At 49.5% G+C, this 26,628-nt stretch overlaps 1 protein-coding gene across 5 annotated transcripts in view; it reads left to right on the top strand.

Moving 5' to 3' along the window:
• The window catches only part of LOC149345374 (alkaline phosphatase-like), a 244,372-nt gene that overhangs the window by 182,132 nt on the left and 35,612 nt on the right, over positions 1-26,628 (top strand). For all 5 annotated transcript variants that reach the window (XM_089546606.1, XM_089546603.1, XM_089546601.1 and 2 more), the window contains one exon: positions 10,511-10,708. In XM_089546606.1, the coding sequence (XP_089402732.1) occupies positions 10,511-10,708 (198 nt within the window). The remainder of the gene's footprint in view (positions 1-10,510; positions 10,709-26,628) is intronic.

Genomic DNA, 26,628 nt, shown 5'->3' with positions numbered 1-26,628 from the left:
CCTAGGTCTGTCCTGGGCGAAGTCTCTTCTTCCGGGAAGAGGTGCCAGGCTATGTGGGAAGATGGTGCACGTGTTCTCTCCGCTGGCGGACAGCTCTCAGACGGCGTCGTAAATCTACGCAGCTGGTTGAGATGTCGGCGTGCTACTGTGCCATGTATGTTGACGAGCCAAGAGCGCAGGCCTATGCGTCTGACAATTGTAGCTTCCTCCCAGCGTGGCTTTTTCAGAAACTGTCGGGCGAGGACGCGCTGCCCCTCATTAAGCGTGCCGCAGCGCGGAATTGCTTTTTCTTCCCGGAACGTCTCTGCCTTTGGCTCGGGGAGGATGGCTGTGAGCTGGGTTCGCATTTCACGCTCGAACATCATTTTCGAGGGGGTCTCGCCTGTTGTGCTCTGAACCGTCGTGTGCTGCTTGAAGAGAAAGCGCGCAAGGCGGCGCTGCAGCGAGCCTGTCTGATCTCTTTCAAGGGCGCGTTTTAGCTCGGCTACGTAGCGCTCGGCTTGTCCGTTTGTCGCTGGGTGGTAGGGGGCCGATGTAACTGATGAGATCCCGTTGTCGCGATAAAACTTGAGGATCTCCGCAGACACAAACGGTGTTCCGTTGTCCGACACTACCTTGCGCGGCAGGCCGAACGTTGCAAATAGTGATCCGAGGTTGTCAATGACTGCTGCCGAAGTCGTCTGTCCCATTTGCCTTATCTCAAGCCAATTTGTGTAGGCATCTACGACCACAAGGAAAGTGCAGCCCTCAATTGGTCCTGCAAAATCAATGTGCAGTGTGTGCCATGGTGTGTCTGGCTTTTCCCATTCTGGGACAGGAGCTTTCGGCGGGGCGCTCCGGCTGCTCTGGCAAGGCTTGCATTCTCGCACCACTGTTTCGATGTCGTTGTCAATGCCAGGCCACCACATGTAGCTTCTGGCACACTTTTTCATTGCAACGATGCCCCGATGTCCGGCGTGGATGAGAGACATAGCTTGTGCGCGTAGTTCTCTCGGCATCACAACTCGGGACCCAAATATGATGCAGCCGCGATGGGTGCTCAACTCTGTAGCTCGCCTGCGGTAAGCGTCGAAGTTGTCCCCTTTGAGTTTATGCACGTTGCCTTGTTGAACAGCTGTGTAAACTAGCCGGAGAGCTGCGCACTTCTGCGTAGATGCTGCAACTGTGCCTGCTGTAAGCGGAGGTTCTGGCAGTGCTTCGAACATCAGAACGTCTCCTGGTGGAAATGGTTCGTCAACAGTTGCGTCTAGTGGCAGACGGCTTAGCGCATCGGCGTTTTGATGTTTACTCCCATTGCGGTAGACCAGAGCGTAGTCGTACGCTGAGAGTTTGATGCACCAACGTGTCATTCGCGGAGACAAAGTTGGTGGCATAGGCCTTTGTGGTCCCAGAATGCCCAATAGCGGTCGGTGATCGGTTATAAAGGTCACCTTCCGGCCGGCAATGTACTGGTGAAAATGTGTCGCCGCGTAGACGATGGCTAGCCCTTCTTTGTCAAGTTGCGCGTAGTTGCGTTCTGCTTGCGACAACGTACGTGAGGCGAAGGCGATGGGAGCTTCCCTTCCTTGCTCGTCAGTCTGCGATAGAACCGCGCCGACTCCGTACGGTGATGCGTCGCAAGCCAAAAGCAGAGGCTTCCTTTCGTCGTAGTGGCGGAGGACTGTACATCTTCGAATCAGGTCTTTCAGGGCATCGAATGACTGCTGATGGCGTGGCGACCATGTCCATGTCACATCTTTCCGAAGGAGTTGGTATAAGTCGTTGGCCACGGTAGCTCTTTGTTCCAAGAACCGGTCGTAGAACGTCAAGAGTCCGAGAAAAGCCTGTAGCTCCTGCTTGTTTGTTGGAGCTCGTGCTTCTGTGATCGCTCGCACTTTGTCCTCGGTAGGGTGAATGCCTTCCGCATCAATTCGGTGTCCCAGAAATTGCACCTCTGGCACCGCAAAACAGCACTTCGATTTGCTTATGCACAAATTAGCGTTTGCTAGCCTTTCGAGAACGAGCTCTAGGCGCACTGCATGCTCTTCAGTGGAAGTGCCACTGATGATGACATCGTCAAGGTAGACACAAACTCCTGGGATGCCCTGAAGCACTGTCTCCATGAATTTTTGAAATATGGCCGGGGCTGCAGCTACGCCAAAAGGCAGTCGCTTGACTTTGTACAAGCCTTTCAGTGTGTTAATTGCCAATAATTCAGCAGTTGACTCGCTCACCTTCAGCTGCTGATACGCCTGGGTGAGGTCCAATGTGCTGAAGACTCTTGCGCCACGTAGTACACTGAATACTTCTTCAGGTGTCGGTAGCGGGTAAGAGGACGCTTTAGTCGCAAGATTGACGGTGCTCCGGTAGTCTCCGCAGAGGCGTATGGTTCCGTTCTTCTTGCGAACTACGACAAGTGGTGTGGCCCATTCTGAATGCTGCGTCGGCTCGATGACACCTTGCTGCTCCAGTTTGTCCAACTCTTTTTCAACTGAATCTCGGAGAGCAAACGGCACCGGCCTGGCCTTCAGAAATTTGGGTTGCGCGTTGTCCAACAACTCCAGTGTGACCGGGGGCCCTTCGTTTCCTGGAATCTCTTCCGAGAATACTCTTTCGTATTTCTCTTGCAGTTGCTCAACCATGTTCTGGCTCGGCGTCTGGTGTATGCCGCATATCATCACGCCTAGTGGAGAAAACCAGTTTCTCCCTAGAAGGCTTGATCCTGTGCCCTTCACAACAAGCAGAGGTAGCGTATGGGTCTGGCCGTTGTAGTTAACCTGCACGTTGGCAGAGCCCAATAGTGGCAGATTCTGTCCTGACCACGTTCGCAGGTGCGTGTCGTCTTGTTGCAGGGCGGGTGCGTCAGATGGCCATGAAGTTCGGAACGTGTCCTCACTGATCAGAGTACAGGCTGCGCCGGAGTCCACCTCGAACTTAATCAGCTGGTGATGTACGCTTACTTCTGTAAAAATCTTCGGTCGCGTGCCGAGATTCATGGTGTTCAGGTCGTACAACACAGATGGTGTTGCTTATGTTGTTCCATGGAGATCAGATAGCGGCGTATTCTCTGAGGCGTTGACGCTGTGATTAGGCTGGGAAGGTGACTTTATCTTGGCAAGTCTCCGTTTCGTAATGCATGCTCTTTCGATATGCCCTCGCTTGTGGCAAAAATTACACGTGGCTGACTGGAATCGACATCCCTGGGGGTTGTGTTGGTCGTCACACCGCCAGCAGCGTTGTGCCTTTTTGACCGATTTTACAACAGAAGGCTTGCGCACCTGGTTGCTTGTCTGGTGTACCGGCTCGGTGTTCCGGCGAATCCCTCTCTGCTGGTGACCGGCGCTCTCCGCTCGAACGGCGATGTCGTAAGCTTTGCTGAATGTGAGGTCCTTCTCAGCGAACAGGCGCTGCTGCAGTGACTCGTCACTCAGTCCGCACACAAATCTGTCGCGTAACATCACGTCCAAGGGAAGCATGGTGGTGTTAGCAGAAGAAGCTGCGTCTCCCTCCTGCCCGGTAGCTGTTGTCGACAGCGTTCCAAAATTGCAGTCGGCAGCGAGCTTCTTGAGCGCGGCTACGTAGGCGCTCACAGTTTCTCCTCCCAGTTGATCTCGTCGTTGGAAGCGAGCCCGGCTGTAGACCTCGGATGGCCTTGGGTCGTAGTGCTTTTGCAGCGCTTTTACGATGTCGTCGTAAGACACTGCCGCTGGTGTGCTTGGCTGAATAAGGGCGCAGACAGTATCGTAGGTCTGCTCCCCGCACAGCGTCAGCAGGTTGGCCCTCTTCAAGGCTGGGTCTGTGATGTTGTTAGCTTCAAAGTAGAACTGAAGGCGTCCAACCCACGATGACCACGATGAGCCGTTGAACTCTGGTATCTGATTGGGAAACCCTCGCGTAGCCATGGCTTGTCAATAGCGTTGCGTAGCGCGGGTCGAATCCACTTTCTCGTCGCCACTGTCGTGTCCGGTCGCTGTGTTGAATGTAGCGAAAGACGCACAAGGTACTTTAAGACTTCGTTTATTTAAAGCCGATGAGGGTGCGACCAGCGTCGACCGAGGCAGGAGCCGAACTGGCCGCCCGAAGAAAGGAGGGAGCGGAGAAGCGTCCACGGGAGGGAGTGGCTTCCCAAAACAGGAGGAGGATGCGGGGGCGCACCATGGGGGGGCATCTGGCGACAGCGTGCGACGAGGGGCAAGTGGTCGTTAGGAGGAGGATGCGAGTGGTCGTTAGGAGGAGGATGCGAGTGGTCGTTAGGAGGAGGATGCGGGGGCGCACACACACAAAAGCAATAAGGGGACACAACAGGTTTTATCTGATATTACCTGGTTTTAAGGGGCACACTGCATTTTCGTTCTAGCCGTGTTAATCATTGGCGCTCACCGTTCGTATCGCTTACCTTTTTACCGTGTTCTCGCCTTCTCAAGTTTTTTTTTAGCAAAATTAGCGCCCTGTTTTCCATTTTTCCATTGCGTACACATAACCCTGTTTTTACATTGTCTTGTTTTCCGCATGTCATTCGTGCTTCATTTGATGAAAGTCATGGTATAGTGCGATTCTAGTTATCTTTTTGATGCCCTGGACATCGTGTTGGTACCAATTCGATCGCGCGCCTTGATTACCCCCCCTGGTGGGATTTTACCTGGTATGTGTATATGATTGCGGGTGCAGTTTTGCTCAAAGAAAAGTTGGAAGTTCAGCGCTCTGTGCTATCTTCTCCTTCTTCGTCCTGTGTTGTGTTCGCGCTGGTGATACATACGTGCGGCAAGGCTGCCTATTGTCACCGCTACTTTTCGCTCTGTACCTAGAGCCACTTTGCCGAAATGTAATAAATGACAGCTCTATTTAAAGTTTCGAACTGGAAGCACCTGAAATTGAAGTATTGTGACGACCACACCAGCATAGAACATGCGATGACGGTTGTTCGCAGGTTTTCCGATGTACGCAGTAGCGTTGTTAATCTGGACAAATGTGCGGGCCTTTGGCATGGGAACTCAGCATCAAGGCCTTTGTTTCATGCAAGCGTAAAATGGTCACATGACCCTTCCAAATACCTTGACAAGTATCGAGATAACGATTACTTTTAGGAGGAGAAAATTCAAGAACCATCTACGCGTTCACAGAACTGGTCGGGAAAGAAACTGTCTGTATTCGCGCGCGCAAGCGTATGTAATGTATACCTGGTTTCAAAAGTGTGCTATTTGTTGCAGGTCCTTTCATGCTTTCGGCTTAGCATTCGAAAGTTTCACCGTCTCTTCGCAGTTTTTGTTTGGCAGACCTAATGTGAACGTGATTACTTCTTTCTGCATTTGAGAACATGGGGTGTTTCCTGCCACACTTGCACATCACGCAGGTGGTGTTTATGTTTCTTCGAGAACAACGCCACCCTTTCTGCGGATGTTTATTCAAGTGAGGCTTTCTTCAGCTTTGCCAAACTTTGTTATTTTCGATGGATAGCTGAACAGAAGACAAGCGCACACCGCAGCGTCGTCGTCCTCACAGCGTTCCCCTCCGTGGGAAAAGCAGAGCGCTGTACTTAGGCAAGGGCCTGTATAGCGCGGCAGAAGCTTTTTACGCGGGCCCACATGGCGGGATGGGATCCAGTGCAACACGAGGAGAGTCAGTCATGACGGACAGTCAGTCATGATGGCGACAGTCATGACGGAGTTTGCACGAGAATTTTCACGCGGGCAACCTCTGGTGAGCTACAAAACGGGCGGCGGGGACGTAGGCAATGGCATACTGTACTTGAGTACTCGTGGAGGCGATGGCGGACAGTGCACTTTCGAAGGCCAGCGAAGGTTCGCGGCCAAGCAGAAGATAAAAATGAGAGAAACCTAACCTACTGCATCATGACGTGAGGAATTGTACGCTAATCTCCCAAATGGGAGGCTAATATACCAGTCACGGTGATGGTCTGAGAAGTACATGAAAATCATGTCGCTGAGGGTAGGATTCTGAGTTCGCTCAGGCCGTTCGTCTTTTGGTGGTAGGCCGTGACGAATTGCTCACGAACGGAGCTGGAGCGGAGAAGTTCGGCGACCACTTGCGAAAGAAAGCAATGGCCGCGATTGGTAAGCAGGTGACGGGGAGCCCCGTTGGGGAGTATGGCATCGTGCATTAGGGAGTCAGCGATGTGAATGGTGCAGCTGGTTGACATCGCTCGTGCGATAGCGTAGCGCGTCGAGTAGTCCGTCCCGACGGCGATCCATTTGTCTCCATGGCAGACATCGGAAAACCCATGGCAGACATCAGGTCGAAAACAACACGGGAAAACGGGTCTATCGAGATGGGAGCCGGCTGAAGGTGCCCGGGAAGGAGAACCGTGGGCTACCGGCGCTGGCTGAGCTCGCAAGCGGCAACAGAGCGCTGGACAGAGCGGTCAAGACCTGGCCAAAAGGGGTGGCGGCGCATGCTATCCTACGTGTGGAATACGCCAAGATGGATTCCCGTGGAAACATTACGGAGCTGCTCAAAGCCGCTGCAACGCAGGCGCTGAGGTACCACGAGCAAAAGGTCAGCGCCATCATGCAGCATATTGCACCGGTACAGGATGTCCTCGTGGAGCACAAACAGGTCGAAGGAAGCATCAAAGCTGTCGGCGGTAAGGCGAGCGATGGGGGAGCGTCGCAAGGAATCTAAGCGCTGTTCTTTAGAAATGTCGTTTAAGTCCCATACGGACAAAAGGCAGGCGGCAGCCTCGCAGTCGTTGGAGGAAGGCGGCTCGACAAGGTGACGGAGCATTCCATCTGCGTCTTGGTGCAGGCGGCCGCATTATGGACGCCAGATTATACATATTCTTGAAGAGCCCAGTGCCCCAGCGGGCCAGTAGTGTCTTTGAGCGAAGAAAGCATGCATAAGGCTTGATGATCCCTTATAACAGGGAAGGGGTGCCCAAACAAGTAAGGGCGGAATTTGGCAATTGCCCAAATGAGGGCGAGGCATTCCCGCTGGGTGACAGAACGGTTGCGCTCTGAGGAGACGGCTGGCACACGCAATCACGCGAAGCTCAATGCGTTGCCGCTGACCAAGTAGGGCGCCAATGCCATGGGCGCCCGCGTCGGTTCCGTGCTGGCTGAAGGATAGAAGTGAGCCAAGACAGGTGTTGCGGTGAGGGCACTGATAAAGGCAGCAGGCTCCCCGGTGAAAGGGACGTGCTTCTTGAGGAGCATGGTAAGAGGGCGGGCTATTTCCGAAAAGTTCTGTATAAACCGGCAGAAATATGAGCAGAGCCCGAGGAAGCTGCGCCGCCATCGTCAAGCTGGCGCGAAGAACGCAGATTGGGCGAGTTGGTTTTCATAGTGACGCGATTTGTCTCGCTTTCCTTTTTTTTAACGCGGTAGCCCGGGAAGCCATACTTGGCAACAGCACAGCTCCTCTGTCCGAGACGCTTTCAGAACGCGACACATTCAGGCAAGAGCGACTCAAATATCCCGCTTGGCACGACAAGGCTCGCATGTCCTGCTTTTCATAAAAACTTATTCGGCTACTTTAACAAAACTTATGTTTGGGCTAGATGGTGCATAGCTTATTTGAAATGAATTTAAGCGGACAAGAACACGCACACAAGAAGAGGAAACACACAGGACAGGCGCTAACTTGATTTGACTCATTATTATCTATTATTTATTATCTCTTACCTGCGAATAAATCATGAAGTTAGCGCCTGTCCTGTGTGTTTCCTCTTCATTCATTCATTCATTCATTCATTCATTCATTCATTCATTGTACCCTTAAATTCCCTCTTCGGGCATTACATAAGAGATGGGAAACAGTTGAAATACAAAGTAAGGAGAATAACAATGTTAATACAGTAAAATACAACACAACGCAATGCAAAAAATGAAAATAAAAAAAAACTAAAAAAAAAACTGGAATGCACTGTGAAATGTTAGCATGCAGTCCTAATCAATACATGGTGGCGGATAGGTTAAAGGAGAGAATAGTAACAAGAAAAATAAATGGTAAAAATCAAAGCATGAGGATTTTTCATTTGCTGTAATGTTCGATTAGTGCGTCTCCAAATTTAGTAGCGTCACACTTGTTTACAATGTGGTCTGGTAACTGGATCCACTTTTCTATTGCTTTAGGTAGGAATGGTTTATTGAAGGCTATTGTAGAATCATGTAAACGCTGAACACTCAGGGAATTAAGGACGCGACGCGATGTTCTGATGGGAGGTAGGAGTAATGAGTCGCGGAGCTAAGGAATGTTTTAATAAAATTAATGGAAAATCAAAGCCCTCAGATTACTCGGTTCTCAAGTGGTAGAAGGGTGAGCGTTGATTTAATCCTGGTCATGCTGCAGTATCTATCATAATTTGAGGTGGTGTAACGTGCTGCGCGGTTCTGAATAGTTTCTAGGGTGTTAATTAAGTACGCTTCATGAGGGTTCCGTATAGAAGATGCATATTCAAGTTTACTACGGATGAAGGTTTCATGTGCTGATTTACGGATAGAAGGTGGAGCCAAGTATAACGATCATCTGATGAAGCCTAGTGATTTGGATCAAGTGGCTGCTAATTTCAAGATGTGTTCGGAGCAGGTTAAATTGCTGGAAATGATAACTCCGAGGTGTCAATAGGATTGCACGTTTGCTAATGTGTTTGGAAGCAATGAATAAGCGTAAGTGAGGTTGGAATGTTTGCGAGACACTTGCATGTATTGGCACTTTGAGATGTTTAGCGACATAAGCCACTCCGAGCACCATCGTTCAATTATGTTCAAGTCGTTCTGAAGTAATAATTGGTCCCTGTTAGCAGCAATGCGGCGATAAAGAATGCAATCATCTGCAAAGAAGCGAATTGTGGAAGAAATACCAGAGGGAAGATCATTAATGAAGATGAGAAAAAGATGAGATGCCAAGGATCGACCTTTGTGATACAGCAGACAGAACTTTAGTAGGACCTGAACAATGATTGTCTATTACCGTGTACTGAGAACGATCTATTAGAAAACAGTGTATCCATGCTAAACTTAGAGGGTCATTGGACAGACCGGAAAGTTTAGACATGAGATGATGGTGGGGTACGCGATCGAAAGCCTTTGAAAAGTCTAAAAAAATGGTGTCAGTTTGGAATAAAGAGTCCAGGTTTAAGTGAAGATCAGTAGTCAATTCAAAACGCTGAGTTTCGCAGGAGAGACTGGAGCGGAAACCATGCTGTTTAGTGAAAAAGAAAGAGTTATGATCGAGATGCGATGCGACTTGTAAGTATATTATGTGTTCCAGAAATTTGCAGGCAATGCATGTCAAGGAAATGGGGCGATAATGGGATGGGTCTGATCGGTTACCAGCCTTAAACACTGGCACAACTTTACTTATTTTCCAATCTTTAGGTAGTTCACCCATTGCTGTTCAAAGATTACTTTCAGGAATTGACTGGAAATGTACTTGTTCGTTCCACCGCCGACTTTAAGTAATTTCGCGGGTATTCCATCAGGCCCAGGTGCGCTCGATGTTTTAAGATTGTCAGTTATTTTTGTAATACCATCTTTTGTAATGCAAACCGGGGGCATCTGAGAAAATTTTGATTCTGGAAATGGTGGTATGTTCAAGGGAGGTTCGTGGGTGAAAACTGATGAAAAATATGGAATCATGACGTCTGAATGGAGTTCAGTGGGAACAGATGATCCGTCTTGGTTGACCAAGGTAATGCTTTGTGATCGACTGGTACTTGGTGTCAGTAAGGTCCAAAATTTCTTCGGGTTTGTGTGAATAATATTCATCAGGTCCTGGTGGAAGAATTTTTTTTAGTGCTCCGCAACAAATCTGCATATTGGTGAAGGCATGTAAAGTATATTTTTCATTTTGAAGGAAAATTTGAATTCTTCACCTCGTGGTAAAGGCGTTTTTTTTTCTGTGCGATAGTCTTCTTAGCGCGCTAGTGTACCACGGTCTTCGAGTATCACCACGTATACGAATGAGGGGAACGTACGCGTCAACGAGTGATAATAGTTTGTTTTTATGAAGTAGCCAGTTTTCATCCACTGTTCGATTATATGGCGATAATCGGAAGTGCGAAAAAAACCGGCTCAGCTCGATGCTGATCTTAGCGAAATCGGCTTTCTTGTAACTGCGGATTTTATGGAAGGTTCACTGACGGGAATTGAAATCGAGGGATCGAAAAGCAACATTTTATGATCACTCAGGAAATCAACACATGGCAATGACTGGATGAATTTGGGATTTGAGGCAAAGATAAGGTCAAGACTGTTTTTGCAAGAATGTTTTCTTGTGTGCGTGTTCTTGTGCGGTTAAATTCATTTCAAATAAACTTATCCAGCTTCTCTCGGCGATGCCGTTCTAGACTGCATATGCTCGATGGCATTATGATCAGTGATCTCCTATTTTCCCGAGAACCTGACAGCGTTTCTAATGGCCCTGGCTGTACACACACCCTCCTGCACGAACTCGAGGCAAGTCAACTGCCGCTTGAGTGTTTGCATGAAGGTCATTCGGTCAGTCGCTAGCTGCCTCGTTCGTTATTCGAGGGAGCGTCTTTCGCCGTCTCGAATGTGCTGTGTCTTGCCCGCAGGCGGCCGCATCGACCACGCGCACCACACGACCCGTGCCGGCCTTGCGTTGGAGGAGATGCTGGAGCTGGACCGGGCGGTGGACGACGCCCTGGACAGGTTCGGCTCGTCCGCGGACACGCTGCTGCTGGTCACGGCGGACCACTCGCACACGCTCTCTCTGGGCGGAGCCAACACCCCGCGGGGCGGCAACGTGCTCGGTACGGCAGCGATGGGAGGATGATCTCATTTCCTTCAACCGAAATTAGGAGAAAACCCGTTGGAATGGCGTAACGCAAGAATAATCCCGAATGTCAGTTTGAGCTAGATAGTGCATTATTTGAGACAGAAGTGGTAATACAGCTAGAGCGAGACGTACACGAGAAAGACTGACCAAGAAAGACTGACACAGGACATGCGCTATCCTGGGTTTTCGACAGATGGTCGACAGCGCATGTCCTGCGTCAGTCTTTCTTGTGTACGTCTTGCTATAGCGCTATTACCATTTCTGCCTCAAGTAATCCCGAATAACGTGAGAAGCCTGGCTCGTTGGTGCGCATTTATCGTTGCCCAGCGAAAATGGTGGCGGCGGCGAAAAAACCGGCAGCGAACACAAGCGCTTACTGGCTACTGAACGTTTGGTTTGGTTTGGTTTATGGGGTTTAACGTCCCAAAGGGACTAAGGCTATGAGAGACGCCGTAGTGAAGGGCTCCGGAAATTTCGACCACCTGGGGATCTTTAACGTGCACTGACATCGCACAGTACACGGGCCTCTAGAATTTCTCCTCCAAAGAAATTCTAGCCGCCGCGGCCGGGATCGAAGCCGCGTCTTTCGGGTCAGCAGCCGAGCACCGTAACCGCTGAGCCACCGCGGCGGCTCTACTGAACGTTCATTCTGGAGAAACAGGCCAGAGATAGAAAATCAGTACAACCATATCAGGGGTGGATGGCAGCACGAAAACCAAGAAAAATTCCGAAACATCAAATGACAACAAACATGAGGCACCTTCCAGAAAAGCGGTTTCACCCTGCATTATAGGGTGTCGGATGGAGCGCCAATTGTGCTAGCGGTATGAAACGATGCTGTCACCCGCCTGCCTCTAGCGAAATCGATGTGCACCAAAGTTATTTGCATTTATCAAGTCCAATTCAATGATAAAGCTAAAGGAAGCGTCTCACGTCCCAAAGATAAGTTGGCACGCGTGTTAGCATTCCGTCAGCCACACTGACACGGAAAGAAACTGCTTTCGTTGAAGGCAAAACTCTGCGTCGTGTCTCTTGTATTTGTTGCTTCAGGCTTTTCCTTCGTTTTATTGTCATCTAACGTGGTTGGTGACCCCTGGTGCGCCTATACACATGTTCGTTATCTTTGCCTTTCGACCATACGCTGTTGCTCTTCCCATCAGATGCGGTTGAGCGCTTATGAATTGCTGTCATCTTTTTCATTCTTCAGTGAGGAATTAGTTGCCTCAATGCGTGAAAAGGGTGATCATCTTATAGCAAATTATCGTGCCATTTTTATCAGAAGAAGTGACAGCGACTTTTATTTTATTAAGGATTTATTTGCGCCCTTTCTTTACCGCTGTTAGCCGCCGCGGTGGCTCAGGGGTCATGCCGCTCGGCAGGTGACTCTAAATACGCGGGTTTGATCCCGGCTGCAGCGGTTGTATTTCGATCCAGGCGGAATGCCAGAGGCCCGTGTGCCGTGCGATGACTGCGTATTACAGATCCCGAGGTCGTCAAAAGTATCCTAAACCATCCACTCACTGCTTTAGTCGCTTTGGGAAGTTATACCCCAAAAACCCTAACCAAACAAAACCTATTGTGACTCCGTAGGACACAAGACATCTGAACTAAAGAAACAGCGCAGAAACACAAAGACGACGACGAGACGGGGCGAGCGCTAGCTTTCAACTCAGCGTTTATTGCGGGAAGGAGCACTGATGCCCTTCTGAATCAGCTGGAGGGAAAAAAAGCACGCAAAACTTGCTGACAAAAAGCCAAGCCACGTGCTAAGCCAAGAAATAAGGATAATGCCGCAGACGGCCTACTGAAACCTTTATCCTCTACCCGAGCTATCTGCAAGGCTTCCACGATTTCACTAGTCAGTTCGTTGCGGTGTCGATACAAAAATGATCGTCTTATCAAACAAGGGATGGCAAAGTGGTTCCGCGTCGCATTTTTTACAATGCCGTATGTGGCTATGTTACAGACTTTTTTATTTGGTTCTTGAGGACGCACGTTCAAACATCTGCCGGTTTGGCCTACGTAAATCCTTGCACATGAGAGTGGAACTTTGTAGACAACCCACCTGCTGCAGGGCGCATAGGGATCTTTGCGTTTCAATTCAATTGCAATTCATATTTATTTACCAGAATACTGGACGGCCTCCAGGGCTAAAAGTTGCAGCCAGCAACTTGACTGGGCCCTGGAGCCGTTTACAAAGGCAACAGCAGACGTCGGTTCCGAGCAGCACAACAAAAATATTCACAACGCTATGAACAAAAATGTGCAAAGAAATAGAGACATGGTAGAATATTTGTCATTGCAATCATACTCTCATTTACAACTGTGAAAAGTGTATTCGTAGTTGCTTTGGCGATTTGAAGGTTACTTGTTTGAGTTTATTTAGCAAGACTGGTAGGTTGTGCTTTAATGATTGCAGTTTGTACTGAGTGCGAAAAAATGGAACGAACCAGGGTTGGGAAATTCGAGTTAAAGAATTAGCTCTAGGCTGCAGCAGCGCTAGAGAAAGAAGGGAACTTTGAGTGTCATGTTGAGAAAAATAGAAAACATGCAACAAGCGATGTTCATAGTGATGGTCAAAGCTAACAATATTATATTCTGCAAATAAATGTCTTGTTGTAGACTGACGGTCAATGTTAGCTATGTTACGAATGTACCTTTTTTGAAGAACTATTATTTTTATTTTTGAAGAACTATTATTTTAACTGGACACTCCGGTTTTCGCGTCCGCGTGGGGCAGCTCTTTCAGCACAAAATCAACAGCTTTTCTGGCGCCGTAAAGAACGTCTTGACGCCAGAACGTTGGCCTACCTTCCTTAGATTGTGAGAAACTTCATGCAGGTAGGGAAGCGCCGCTACCTTTTCTTTCTTGGTTTTGTAGCGAAAGCTACATGGGCCAAGGTAGACGTACTATGCTAGCGAAGGCTCCATAGACGCCCATTGGTCCAAAAAATGGCGGCTCATGGGCACCCCAGCGCCCCTGAATTTTGGGGGGCAACCTACGTATGAGTGACGTTAATGACGTCATGCATACGTATGCTTTTCGCGCGAATTATAAATCAGTCGTTTTGTAGAATCCGCATTTTCGAGACCGTGCCCCATGGAGGTTGTTGCCTTTCAACGCGCGCTAACCTTCTCCAGTTAAATGTGCTCGAGTTCCTGTTAGTCATGTCCTTATTTATGAGCAACTGGAAACCCAATGAGTGTTGCTGGCAAAGAAGAGAGCGTAGAAAGGCAGCAACCCGTCCAGACACACGCTAGGCATGCATAATTCGCAGCACAAAGACTGGTGCGAGTACCTTTACATGTACCGTCTTTGTCAAAAGTAGCCGAGCAGCCGTGACGGCCGGCGCAGCGTGCTCGCTGCTAAGTGGCGGCGCTGCGGCCGCTAGCGCTGGCCCTCGCGCTCCGGTTGCGAGTGTAAACTGGCTGACGTAAGCATGCGCGCTCGCTCACTTTCTTTGGATGATAAAAAGTTAGTAGGCAGCATGCGTAGCGTACGAGTTCGCGTCTTTATAGCGCTGTGTTGCTGAAGGAGTGCGCTGCTGTGAGGACTGTGGGATTGCAGGTCTTATTTTAAACAAACACAAAAGTACAAACACTAAACGAGGCGGCTTTTATCGGAAAGGAAACCAATTTCAATATGAGCGAGAAAAAAGGAAAGGAACAAGAGAGCAACGCAACAACACACGGGAAAAACACACGGGGGGAACACAACAAAATGCTTACGAAAAATACAGGAAAAAGAAAGTCAAAGAGGAAAGTCACACTACTTGTCTCTTGTTCGAGCAACGTGCGGGGAGGACTGGCTGGGTGTCGGGCAGTCAGGGAGTCTCTGGGCGTTCCAATGTTGATGCAACGCTACCGCAGCGTCGGCGTCTGTGGGCTCCCAGCACGGTTCCCAGGTCTGGTATCCCGGAAAAGTCACGTATGCGCCAGAAGCGGCCTGTGTGGAGCAGCTGACGGATGGACGGAGAAGAGTGGCGCCTGGGCCTGGTGGTTGAGGCTCTCGACGATGGATGTCCAGGTCTGGTGGCCTGGACGTCTGCGGCTAAGGCCCAAGCCCGGAACTCGGGGAGCCAGCAGAACTCGTCCACGTCCGTCGTCCACCGCGCTCTTCTCTTCTCTGCCACGTAATCCTCTTCGCCCTGTCCCGGCGTACCCCTCCGCACGCGCTCCTCGTGCTTTGTCTTCTCCTCACGAACGCCGCTGGGTGGCGCTATCTCCTTACAGAAGGCCCCCTCTTCGGAAGTTTTTTCCAAGGGAAAGAACTCAACTTCAGGAGAGCGACACCAGACGCGTTCGACGATCGCAACACAGAACACCGCACCACAGCGCGCACACTACACACCACACACAATACGACGGTCGTCAATGTTCGAAGCGTTCACAGACATTCGCACACACAGCACAGAGAGCACATGGAAAGTCAACGTAAAGCGTCCATAGAGGGCGGATAAACACGGAAAGCATAAAAAGTAAGTAGCCGACACCCAAAAACAAACATGAACAAACACAGACAATGCCAACAAGAACAGGTGTGGGCTACATTCTTCCGTATTCCATTCTTCACATCAAACCACTTCACCGTCGCGAGAACTCTTTCAACGAGTACTTCCGTTTTCCTTTGTGAAACCGGTTTCTCCAAACCGACCTCGGTCTCCACCATCGTTTTAAATGTCCCCGTCCTACGATGTTATACACTCTGTGCCGGCCGTTGTCCGCCGGCACCGATGGAACCACGGCGTCATTTACTTTGTTCTCCCTTTCCTTTGACACAGTCGGTTGACACTTAGCACACGATCTGACATAACTCTTAATGTCTGCCTGTACACCGGGCCAGTAAAACTCACTGAGCACCTTTGCTATTGTTTTCCGTATTCCTTGATGGCCGGACAATGCACTCTTATGCGCCAACTTAAGGACTCGCGTGCGTAAGCCCTTCGGTACCACCGCTTGCTCAACGACTTGGCCGGGACACACTTGGTATGTCCGGAAGAGAACACCTTCATCTGTATCAAAAGAGTGGGCGGTCTGTCCCTTGCCACGAAATATTTGCCCCAACTTCCTGCGACACACCTCTAAAGTCGGGTCTTCTTCCTGTTTCAGGCGAAACTCCGGCCGTGACAAGTGGAGTGTGTTCAGAGTGGGGCTTTTACTATTCTCTGAAACCTTTGCTGTCACCGTAAGGGAAGGAACATCGACCGCACCCGTCATGGCAAGGGAAACTGCCTGATCAGATTCACTCATCCTACTCTTATGACATCAGTGTTTCGTCCTTAAAAACAGCATCCGGATTATCACCCTTATCGCTCCGCCGTCGCATTGCTAGCATGTCTTTATTTCACAAATTCTTCCACAGCCCTATGCACATCGCACCTTATATTCTTCCACCCGCACGCATATTTCACCGCACCAGCCATCGCCTACAAGTTGCCCGTCCACGATCACGCACCGTCACTTTTTCTAATTCCTTCTTTCCTCGTGCAGCCGCAGACTGGAACGGCCTTCCGAACAACGTTGCCATTATCACTTGCCCAAGTCTTTTCACCGATAACGTAGAAACTTTCCTGTCATTGTGAATTTGTGTTTTTACTCTTGCCACCCCTTATGTAACACCCCTTTTAAGGGGCCTTTAAGGTAATAAAATGAAATGAAACTGGCGGGTCAACCGAGAAAGGAGGTTTAGCGCCAGGGACATTGCCTATTATGATGTCGTATAGGGGTGTAGACAAGCACCGCGCGATGGCCTTACCCGAAAAGTACGGTGAGGAAATCACCACCTCCGCTTCCGGAACTTCTACACGGGTCCCATTGGCCAAGAATAATGTAGCCTGCTTCCCTGTAAGTGCGGCTGCCGGTACAAGGGACTCACGCACAACAATGCCGGTGCTGCCCGTATCCCGTAATACCGAACCAGGCTGGCCGAACACCTCACCGTGCGCCACGGGCATAGCAGTTTCCACCGGGTTGGAAGGACAGACCATCTCCCCCAACTGGCCCTCTACGCGCGTTACCACTGCAGTGCTATCGGGATGTGAATATCGAGGTGTCATGCAACAGGCGGACTCCTCACGGTCTCCTGGCCTCTTAGCTTTGCATGACTGGGCATCATGTCCTACCTCGCGGCACCAGGTGCAATACGATTGCTTCGGCTTCGTCCGACAATCCGCCACCTTGTGCGCAGTCTTCTCGCAAAGAAAACACCGCAGGCGAGATTGTGAACCTGAAACCTCGTCCTTGGCTTTATTCATCGTATGCTCCCCCTGTTCTTTGAAGAACAACAAGTTATTTTGCCGCTGTGCTTCGAGAAAATGATCGGCAGCCTCCGCCAGCTTGGAAACTGTCTTGCCCTCCCGTTCACGTAAGAAAAGAGCTAAACGAGAATGACAGTTGTTCAGAAATTGCTCGCTCACGACCATCTCGCGAACCACCTCAAAAGTGCGGCCTTTTCCCCGCATCTCGACCCAACGGTCAGAGAAACTAAACAACCTGGCAGCATATTGCGAGGCCGTTTCTCCGTCCTGGGGCTTGCTCTGGCGAAACTTCTCTCGGTACCCTTCCGCGGTGAACCTAAACCTCTGAAGCAAGGCAAGCTTCGCATTGTCATAATCCACGGAATCCTCAGGCGAGAGCCGACCGAAGACCCTAAGTGCTTCGCCGCCAAGGCACAAGCTCAACGCCGTTGCCCACTTTTCTTTTGGCCAACCCTGCCCCGTGGCCACATGCTCAAACCTCTTTAAGTAGGCATCGAGGTCATCCCGCGCTTCATTGAACTGTGGTATGAGGCTGTGCGGGTTAATGGAGCTGGCCGGTGAGACGCTACGCTCTCCACGGTCACTCGGAGGATTTGTGCCACCCTCCATGAGCCTTATTTGTAGCTGCAAGTTCCGCGCCTCTAACTCCAAACGTTCCTTCGCAGCCTCACGCTCTGTCTCTAAATTCCGTGCCTCTATATCCAATTTCTGCTTCGTAGCTTCACGCTCTAACTCTAATTTCTGCTTCGTAGCTTCACGCTCAGCGGCTCTCTCTTCCCGTGCCTTACGAAGCTCGTCCTCCACCCACGCTCGTAACTCCGCGCCGCACAAGCCCATGCGCTCGCCTAAAGCAACCAACTCTGAAGCGCTCATCCTTTTCCTAAATTAACACAACAGGCAAAGAAATAAAAAACCGACCTGGTCCTGTCGTGGACGCCAAATTTGTGAGGACTGTGGGATTGCAGGTCTTATTTTAAACAAACACAAAAGTACAAACACTAAACGAGGCGGCTTTTATCGGAAAGGAAACCAATTTCAATATGAGTGAGAAAAAAGGAAAGGAACAAGAGAGCAACGCAACAACACACGGGAAAAACACACGGGGGGAACACAACAAAATGCTTACGAAAAATACAGGAAAAAGAAAGTCAAAGAGGAAAGTCACACTACTTGTCTCTTGTTCGAGCAACGTGCGGGGAGGACTGGCTGGGTGTCGGGCAGTCAGGGAGTCTCTGGGCGTTCCAATGTTGATGCAACGCTACCGCAGCGTCGGCGTCTGTGGGCTCCCAGCACGGTTCCCAGGTCTGGTATCCCGGAAAAGTCACGTATGCGCCAGAAGCGGCCTGTGTGGAGCAGCTGACGGATGGACGGAGAAGAGTGGCGCCTGGGCCTGGTGGTTGAGGCTCTCGACGATGGATGTCCAGGTCTGGTGGCCCGGACGTCTGCGGCTGAGGCCCAAGCCCGGAACTCGGGGAGCCAGCAGAACTCGTCCACGTCCGTCGTCCACCGCGCTCTTCTCTTCTCTGCCACGTAATCCTCTTCGCCCTGTCCCGGCGTACCCCTCCGCACGCGCTCCTCGTGCTTTGTCTTCTTCTCCTCACGAACGCCGCTGGGTGGCGCTATCTCCTTACAGCTGCGCAAGCTAAACTGGCTGAATGCTCCTTCCGGGCTGGGCCGTGAAGCCACGCTCTTTGCTAGAAAAACTCACCCGTGATTTTCTTTTCTGTACGTTTCGGGTGTCGGCAAAGTAAGAAGGGGAACGTATCTCGAAAACTCAGTGCACTTTACAATGGCTCCGTTTTTTTCTGTCGTTAAGCTTCTTGCGGCTGGATGAGAGAAAAATGAGGCACACTTTCCAGCTTTTTCGAAAGCACCTATTGCTACGTTTTGAATTTCTTGCGTCCTGGTTTCGCAACAAAGTGGGAAATGCTTTCTGCGTTGGTAGTTAATTTCTTGCATTGGCTGCGGGTAATCTCCGTTTCAAAAACGAACCAAAAGAAACACTGTCACTCACAGGTCGACCAGGCGTGACTCATACTCACAAACGCGTGGCGCTCTTTACGAGAACATCGTGTCCCAAACCTGACAAAAATACGCACTGAAATAATCAAACCGGGCATACGGCATTGGGACTTTGCAAACTATTTTTGTGTTGCTCGCTTTTGACTAGTCACCGGCTTAGCAGTTCAGCGCCCACTGGCAGAGTGGTGTCATCATGAGCATTTGAACGACACCCCGGATACAGCCTTCAAGTGCGGCATACGATCGGGACGGAAGCCGCCACGTTCCTCCCTCCCAAAGTTTCTGGTCTCAACATGGCGAGTATTGTGCGGGATGTTGAAAGTAAATAGAGAGCCAATATTTTTATCGGCACCCTTAGTGATAGAGAGTATTTCGGCATTATACGTAAAATTACGCGTCCAATATAATGCAATGTTTTACAGACCGATGCGATATTTAATCGTTTTTAAACATTTACTCTACGCATAGAAATCGATCAACAGAACGTTGTGGCATTTCTGCCTTACTACAACGTAGAGATTGCATACAACGTGTTTGTAACATACCATCAGCAGCCGGGACGTTTTAATCAGAATGATCAAATAGCTTTAAGTGGGTGCGTTTAATCCGTGAGAAATGGAGAGTGGAGGGGGGGTGGGTGTTCAGAGCATTGAGACCGTAATACCACGCCAACTTTCAATTATGCGCTCTTTTGCAAAGCGCCCGGAGATAATTGAACAACTTGGCGGTGACGATGGCAAAAACTGCACCCGACGGTCATCTAAATGCCTTATCATCGCCGATCTCAGGCGCTGAAATTAGAATGCGACGCAGCTGTGAGCAAGAGTCACGTCTGGTCGTCCTGTGAGTGACAGTGTTTCTTGTAGTTCGTGTTTGAAACGGAAAGATTACCCGCAGCCAACGCAAGGAGGTAATTGCCATCGTGTAAAGTACTTGACAGTTTGTTGCGCAATCAAGAGGCAAGTAATGATAAATGTAGCAATAGGTGCCTTCGAAACAGCTGGAAAGCGTGGTTAATTTTTTTCTCATCCAACCGCAAAACGTTCAACGTCAGAAATAAAACGGAGCCTTTGTAAAGTACACTGAGTTTTCGAGATACGTTCCCCTTCTTACTTTGCCGACTCCTGAAACATGCAGAAAAGAAAATCACGGGTGAGTTTTTCTAGCAAAGAGCGTGGCTTCACGGCCCAGCCCGAAATTGGGCGTGTTTAGCTTGCGCAGCGCACTCCTTCAGTACCACAGCGCTCGAAAGGTGCGAACTCGCACGCTGCGCATGCTACCTACTTATTTTTTATCATCTAAAGAAAGAGGGCGAGGGCGCAGGCTTACGCCAGACAGTTTACACACGCAACCGGAGCGCGAGGGCCAGCGCCAGCGGCCGCAGCGCTGCCACTTGGCAGGGAGCCCGCTCCGCTGGTCGTCACGGCGGCTGGGTTACTTTTGACAAAGACGATACCTGGTCTCCGAGTATAGCAAGGTGAGATCCACAAAGCACAGTCCCATGTCCGCAGTTCACAACAGAGTTTACGGCAATTATCTTTTCATATTGATGGCTTATTACATCAACGAAACAAATACAGTGATAAAGCACACCAACAAAAAAGCATGACACAGGCAGCACAAACAGTAGCACTGTTTAAGCTGGCTAATCATGTCAATGGTCGCAGTGCAGACGGGAAAAAGCCCTGAAGTGGTACAAATTTTGCTAGCAAATAGGCGCACCAAGATATAAATGGGGCACTGAAAGAATATAACAGCTTCATAACACCAGCATGACAATATTAAAAACAAATTTTAGCGTCAGGAAACCTGCTCAACGCTAGAGCATTGCACCATACATAGGGCCTGCGCGCAACCTCGAGACCTGCTTCATGTCGCTAACCGGGGTAATTTGAAGCAATTGTAATCAAAACTAAAATGTACATGGAGTGCAGTTTACGCTGAAGTGCAAGGCCATTCAATACAGCCAGTCCTTCCTCGAGTAGGCGCAGCATCGTGACACAGCCATCCTGACCGCAGATACGCAGACGGTTCGAAGTGCTTGATTCAAACCCTCTGGTCTCGCAGCTGGCACGGCGTCCTCTGCAGGCTGGGGTTGGGGCAGAACTGTATCCACGTTTTACAAGTGGCCATGATGCAGCGTGGACGTTGTACAACTGCACCCAAATGGATACCATATACCTCAAACGTCAATGATTCCTTTCACCTAAATGCAGGACATTATATTTTAACTATAGCAGTAAATGGTCGCGCCAAGCCTCCGCGCTTCAGAGTGCGGTTACGCTCGGCTAATACCACGCGGCTAGATGCTTTTCTGTGCTTAAAGGGATGCTGAAAGGTTTCCCCAAAAAATTGAGTGAAGAGATGCACTTTACAGTTTTCCACCCTCGGAATTCGAATTTCTCATCGAAATTAGGCAGAGGAAAGCGTAAACCTATTTTATTTTGGCGAAAAGTGCAGCAGCAGCCTCGGGCCAGCTCGCGCGCCTCGTTGCCGCCTGCGATTGGTTGGGCGCCTCGTGACGTGAACACTGGCGTTGGCTCGGTGAGCCTGGCTCGGTCGCCGCCGATGTAGTACATGAAGCGCGTCGCGCGGTGGTTCGGGCTGTTCGTTTGATGCTTATATCACAATGGAACACATCGAAGATTACCAGGAGGATTTTGGCGTCATCCCCTACATGTACGAACCAATCGCAAAGAGCAAACCGCTCCAAGGAAGCAACGATGCTGGCGCAAGCCGTGCTTTTGGCTTGAACGAAAGCGAAGTGTCAGCATCTCCACGTGTTGGAAATGTCCTTTCGTAAGCATACTTTTCTAGCCAAACTTCATTCAGAGATACAATAAATTAATTTTGAAGTGAGCAAATGTTGTATAGCACTGCTCCACGAAATTTTCCTAATGCAATGTAAGCGGGATGCGATCGTCGGCACTGTTGTCTTGCCGCTTGTCGGTGCTGCCGAAAATCTGCTTGTAATCCACACAGACCACTGACATGCGCAAGAAGTTATCAGGCTCTTTTTGCACGCAAATTTTAAGCTGGCATCGCTTCACGTTCGCTGCGTGCCGGATCGGTTCATAACACACGCGTAAAATAGTAGTCCGCGGCGCTTTGCGGCAGAACTCGTCGAGGTGACAAACGTGCGCCTTCCGTTCTGCGTGCCTAGATGGTATCTGGCAGTAAATTAAAATCCTTGTTTAGGCGAGTTGCTTCATACTGCAAGCCCTTGTAGGAATATCTCCATCCGTTTGCGGCCGCCTTTATCGGGCTGTTCTCAGATCAAGCGACAAGTGATTTTTTTCACTAACTCGATGGCCTCGGGCTGCAACCGAGCAGGCCGAATCGCAAGGCTGGCTGTAGCACACGTGGCGCACAATTATATATTATTATTAATGTATGAAGCCATGCTGCACTCGGCAATTTTTTACGACTACATGTGTTATTATAAATGTATTCCTGGCAGAACACTTTACTGGTATTGGCTGCATTAGAACTTGAACAGACTTGTCAGCACTTTTACAAAAGTTCAGTGCAGGGTCCTCAGCAGCATCTGTCAGCGGCATTCGACTTGTTGCACAGTCCTGATTTGTATTGCTGTTTGGTATGCATTCTTGACTGTCTGGTGTGCAGTCTCCAGGTGTGATGTCATTTTCCATGCACTCTTGATTTGCACTATCGTCTGGTGTGCAGTCTTGATCTTGCAGCAGTTCGGCAAGAACCTGAAAGGCATAAGCCATATGATGTTATTGTTGCAAACAGAACAAAAGTGTGCTTCAGTATGAGTAAAATCTTCTGGTTTATTTCATAAACCACTTTGTTGATTGGCGAGCTCCGTGCAAAGTGAGGTCATTTATTATATACCAGGTGTTTCTTTAGAAGGTTCAAAACTTATTTTAAAAATGGGTAACTAACCTTGTATTAATTTTATCCCTGGGGCTATATTGGGGGATATGGAAGACACCAGTAATAGGCAGAAGGCTTCCATTAGCTCACTAAACTGCATATCTTAATTAAATTTTTATTTTCATATTATGTTGTATATGCAGATTTGGAGCACCTCCTGCAAATACTATAGCCAAGCAAAAAATATCTCTTTAAAAACTTCCACCCTGGCAGGCAACTTTATGCGCTAACACAGCGCCAGCGGGCGCGCCCGACGTAGATCGCTAAAAAAAAAAGAGAGAAAAGTGTACGCTTTGGGGCCGGGCTGCAAGCGCCATGACTGCGCACATTGGGCGCTGACGAGGCGGCTATCAGCCAGGCCCCAGGCGAAACCAAAGAAACATCTGCAAAGAGTTTTCTCGGCGCTCCGAGCACGAAGAAAAATGTGCCGCGTATTACTCCCTATGTTCTCGCCACTGAGGGCTACGCATGAATCCTAGAATATGTGAGCTCCAACATAATTGAGTAAAGAGGCTGCATATAACGTCTTTTCACATGCTCGCATACCGAACGAAGTTCTCTGCTCACGCGCGGTGCGCAGTCTCCGGTTGTGAGGCGCACTTCGCGTCGCTCCAGCTCTTGCAGTATTAGTAGCAGTTTAAGATTTTTATTCAGCCAAAAAATTTAGGGCCGAGCTCTGATATGAGTAATGCTGTACGAGATGCATGATGCATGCCTGCAAGCATAAAAGCTAAGCACTTATTTTGTAAGCTGCAGTTTGCTGCCGTCCTGACGTTCTCATTCCAGCGCCGTTCATCTCACTACTACCGAAAGTCTTGCATCCACGAAATAACGCGCCATACACTACACAGAACACCGGTTCGCGTAGTCAAATTCTCATAGAGTTAATACACAAATTCTTACCTCGAGCTTCCTCCTTTTCGCGAAAGCTGGCCTCGGTGGCGGTGACGAGCTGCTGTGCGCGAAGACAGACTATAATGCCGGGTTTCAGTCGAGCTGACTTTGTTGACAGGCCCAATGAACGCATTATCGACAGGCTCTGGTTATAGTCTTCATCACAAAAGTGGTCAGAGCATAGCACTGTAGTCTTTGAGGGCTTGAAATCCCTTCGCTTCACAGCAGCGACCCACCTCGCGGAAAGCTTTTTATTTTGCGGGAAATAATGAAAGACCACATCGTCGCGGCCGCTGGTGTTAGTGCAGCCGAAGGCTGCGCAGAACGCCGGCATGATGGTTCACCGCTTCACTCGATGCTGCACACGTTTCTGTACGTCACCACAAACATAAAAACGCACAAATAAAGAAACACACGGCAGCTCGAAGCAGCTTATGATGGCACGCACGCAGAAACAAGCTCGGTCGCGGAGGCTGCAAGGCGACGGAACACCAACGTTTACGTCACCACCCCACGGTTTCCGGTTTCGGTTCGCATCGTCAGTGTCATCAGCAGCGCTCGGCGGACAGCGGGGGGCGGAGCTACCGCGCAATTTTAAACGGCGATTACGTCGCTCCTAAGTGATTAATCTGCAAAAAAATTTCACCCGCATGATTTTTAAGGTTCCCACATCCATACGTGAGCATCTTAATGAATTCGAAAATCTCTTCAGCTTCCCTTTAAAGAGTGATGAGAGCGATGCAGCGAAATGAGTTTAAAACTACATTGACGGTCATGTATGCGTAGAACGGCAATAACTACTGCTGGCCCAATTCAGTTAAGGAACTGTCAAGGCGGCGCGCATATACGTGGTTGAGTTTCGATACTGTAAGTGGCGAGGGGCTCCTCAAAATGGCTTCACGGTGTTGGAAAACCCATTAATGTCATGCTCAGAGCTGTAGGCAGCTCTGCCTTGCGGTCAGTAGAAGGTACAGTCGTTTTCAAAAATACATGGCCCATGGCTCCAGCCGGCGGAGCGGCTGCGGGGACGCACCGCGGCGCTGCTGTCTCCGACCGGCGCTTGCTGCGAGAGTGCGCCGCGTGACGACAGCCTTCGCCCTCACTCTCGAGCTGTTACGTAACGCGCCTGATAAAGTCGATGTGCGGCGTTAGCCCGTTTCGCCGCCGGGGCTCGCTTCGAAAGAGGGCGCCTGGATATTCGCGGGTATCTGCGCGCGCCGTGTGGGCGCGAAAATCGAGTGTCATGGCAAGATGATCTCGCTTCGCCGCGCTAACTTGCCGCTGCTTTTCAACAAGTGTAGGCTCGCGCAGCGCTGAGATACGGCGCTTTGCAGTGGCGCGGCTTTCCTTCTCTCTTCTAATTGCACTTCTCATGTATAGCTGTTCCAGAGGCGCGCTTTAAAATTTTTGCATTTCGTTTTAAAGTGAAAGCTTTAACCCTTTCAGGCGCCATTTTTGTTTTCACTAAAATTAATTATTTTTTCACCTAAGTAGTATATTCAGGCCTCAAGAAAGGGACTTTGTTAGTTTTCGAACGTGAAAGACCAGCAGGTCAGTTCTTACAACGATAAGGAGAATTCCGTACAAACTATCTGATTTGTTAGAAATAGTAACATCGAAATGTTGTGTGTCAGGTAAACACCCTAGGGATCGTGGAATCGCTTTGTGTTTGGAAGATTCACATTATGCTCGAAATTGAGCAAAAACAATCAATGTTTTCACTCGCGGCAAAATCTGTGTGCACAAAAACGGCGGACAAAGTGCTACCTAGCTCACTCTTATGTGAAATATTATTTACGGCATTCGCTACATCGTATAAAAAAGCAACTTATTTGCAACAAGAAAGGTAGTCATTTTGACTGAAATAATGTAATCACTGTTAAGTGCCCCAGTTTCTCAGGAAAAGCTGTAAGTTTGCCGCTTACACAATTGTGTACAAAGCGCCTGAAAGGGTTACAATATACTGTAGCGCAGCAAAAGACGAGGACACAAGAGACGAGAAACGAACAGCACGAGCGCTAACTTCCAACAAATTTTATTCTCCTGAAGCATCACATTTATACGCCAGAAAACAGTAATCACATGTGCGAACAGTATCAATTCCTTAGAAACCCGAGCTCTTTATCTGAGAGGAGAATGGAAGGTGTGCTTACACACGCGCCTCCTGACCTATTTATCTTTTCGGCTTCAATGATTTCGCGCGTTACCCTTTCTCTGCTTTTTCCTATTACCCGACATTTATCAAAGAAAGGCTTACAAGTTTTTGAGTTGCATGCGAGAATGTGGTCAACGAGCGATCAGCCTTGCCCGTTTCTGACGTTGCGAGCGTGTTCCATTAGGCGCTCGTTCAGACATCTCCCCGTCTGGCCGATATAGTGTTTCCCGCATGACAAGGGCATCTTATACACAACACCTTCATCGCACGAGACGTATGGCTTCTGGTGCCTAGTTGTGCATCCGCGCGCTTTGTTTGTGTTGGGTTTTCCCAGTTTGCACAACGTTGCAAGTTTTTTCGGCGCCGAGAACACGACGGTCGCATTCGCTCGTTGACCAATTCTTTTCAAATTGTGGGAAATCTTGTGAAGATAAGGCAATACAACAAGGTTTTTTCGTTCACGAGGAACCGCGTTTGGGTGACAGTGAATCACTGTACGCCGGTGATTCACTATACGAAGACAGTGTGTTCCTGTCTTCGTATAGGCCTACCCGAGCAGAGCTCGCCGTGCTGGAGCTCGGTTTGAACTTCAACACGAGAGCGGCACCTGACACAAGAAAAATCATTTGTGCTGTTGAACAGGCTGTAGCTCTTGTGGAAAACAGT

Source organism: Amblyomma mixtum, chromosome 5 (genome assembly GCF_055824585.1).
Source record: "Amblyomma mixtum isolate Tamu chromosome 5, ASM5582458v1, whole genome shotgun sequence".
NCBI classification, from domain to species: Eukaryota; Metazoa; Arthropoda; class Arachnida; order Ixodida; family Ixodidae; genus Amblyomma; species Amblyomma mixtum.
This window is presented reverse-complemented; position numbering and strand designations above follow the sequence as displayed.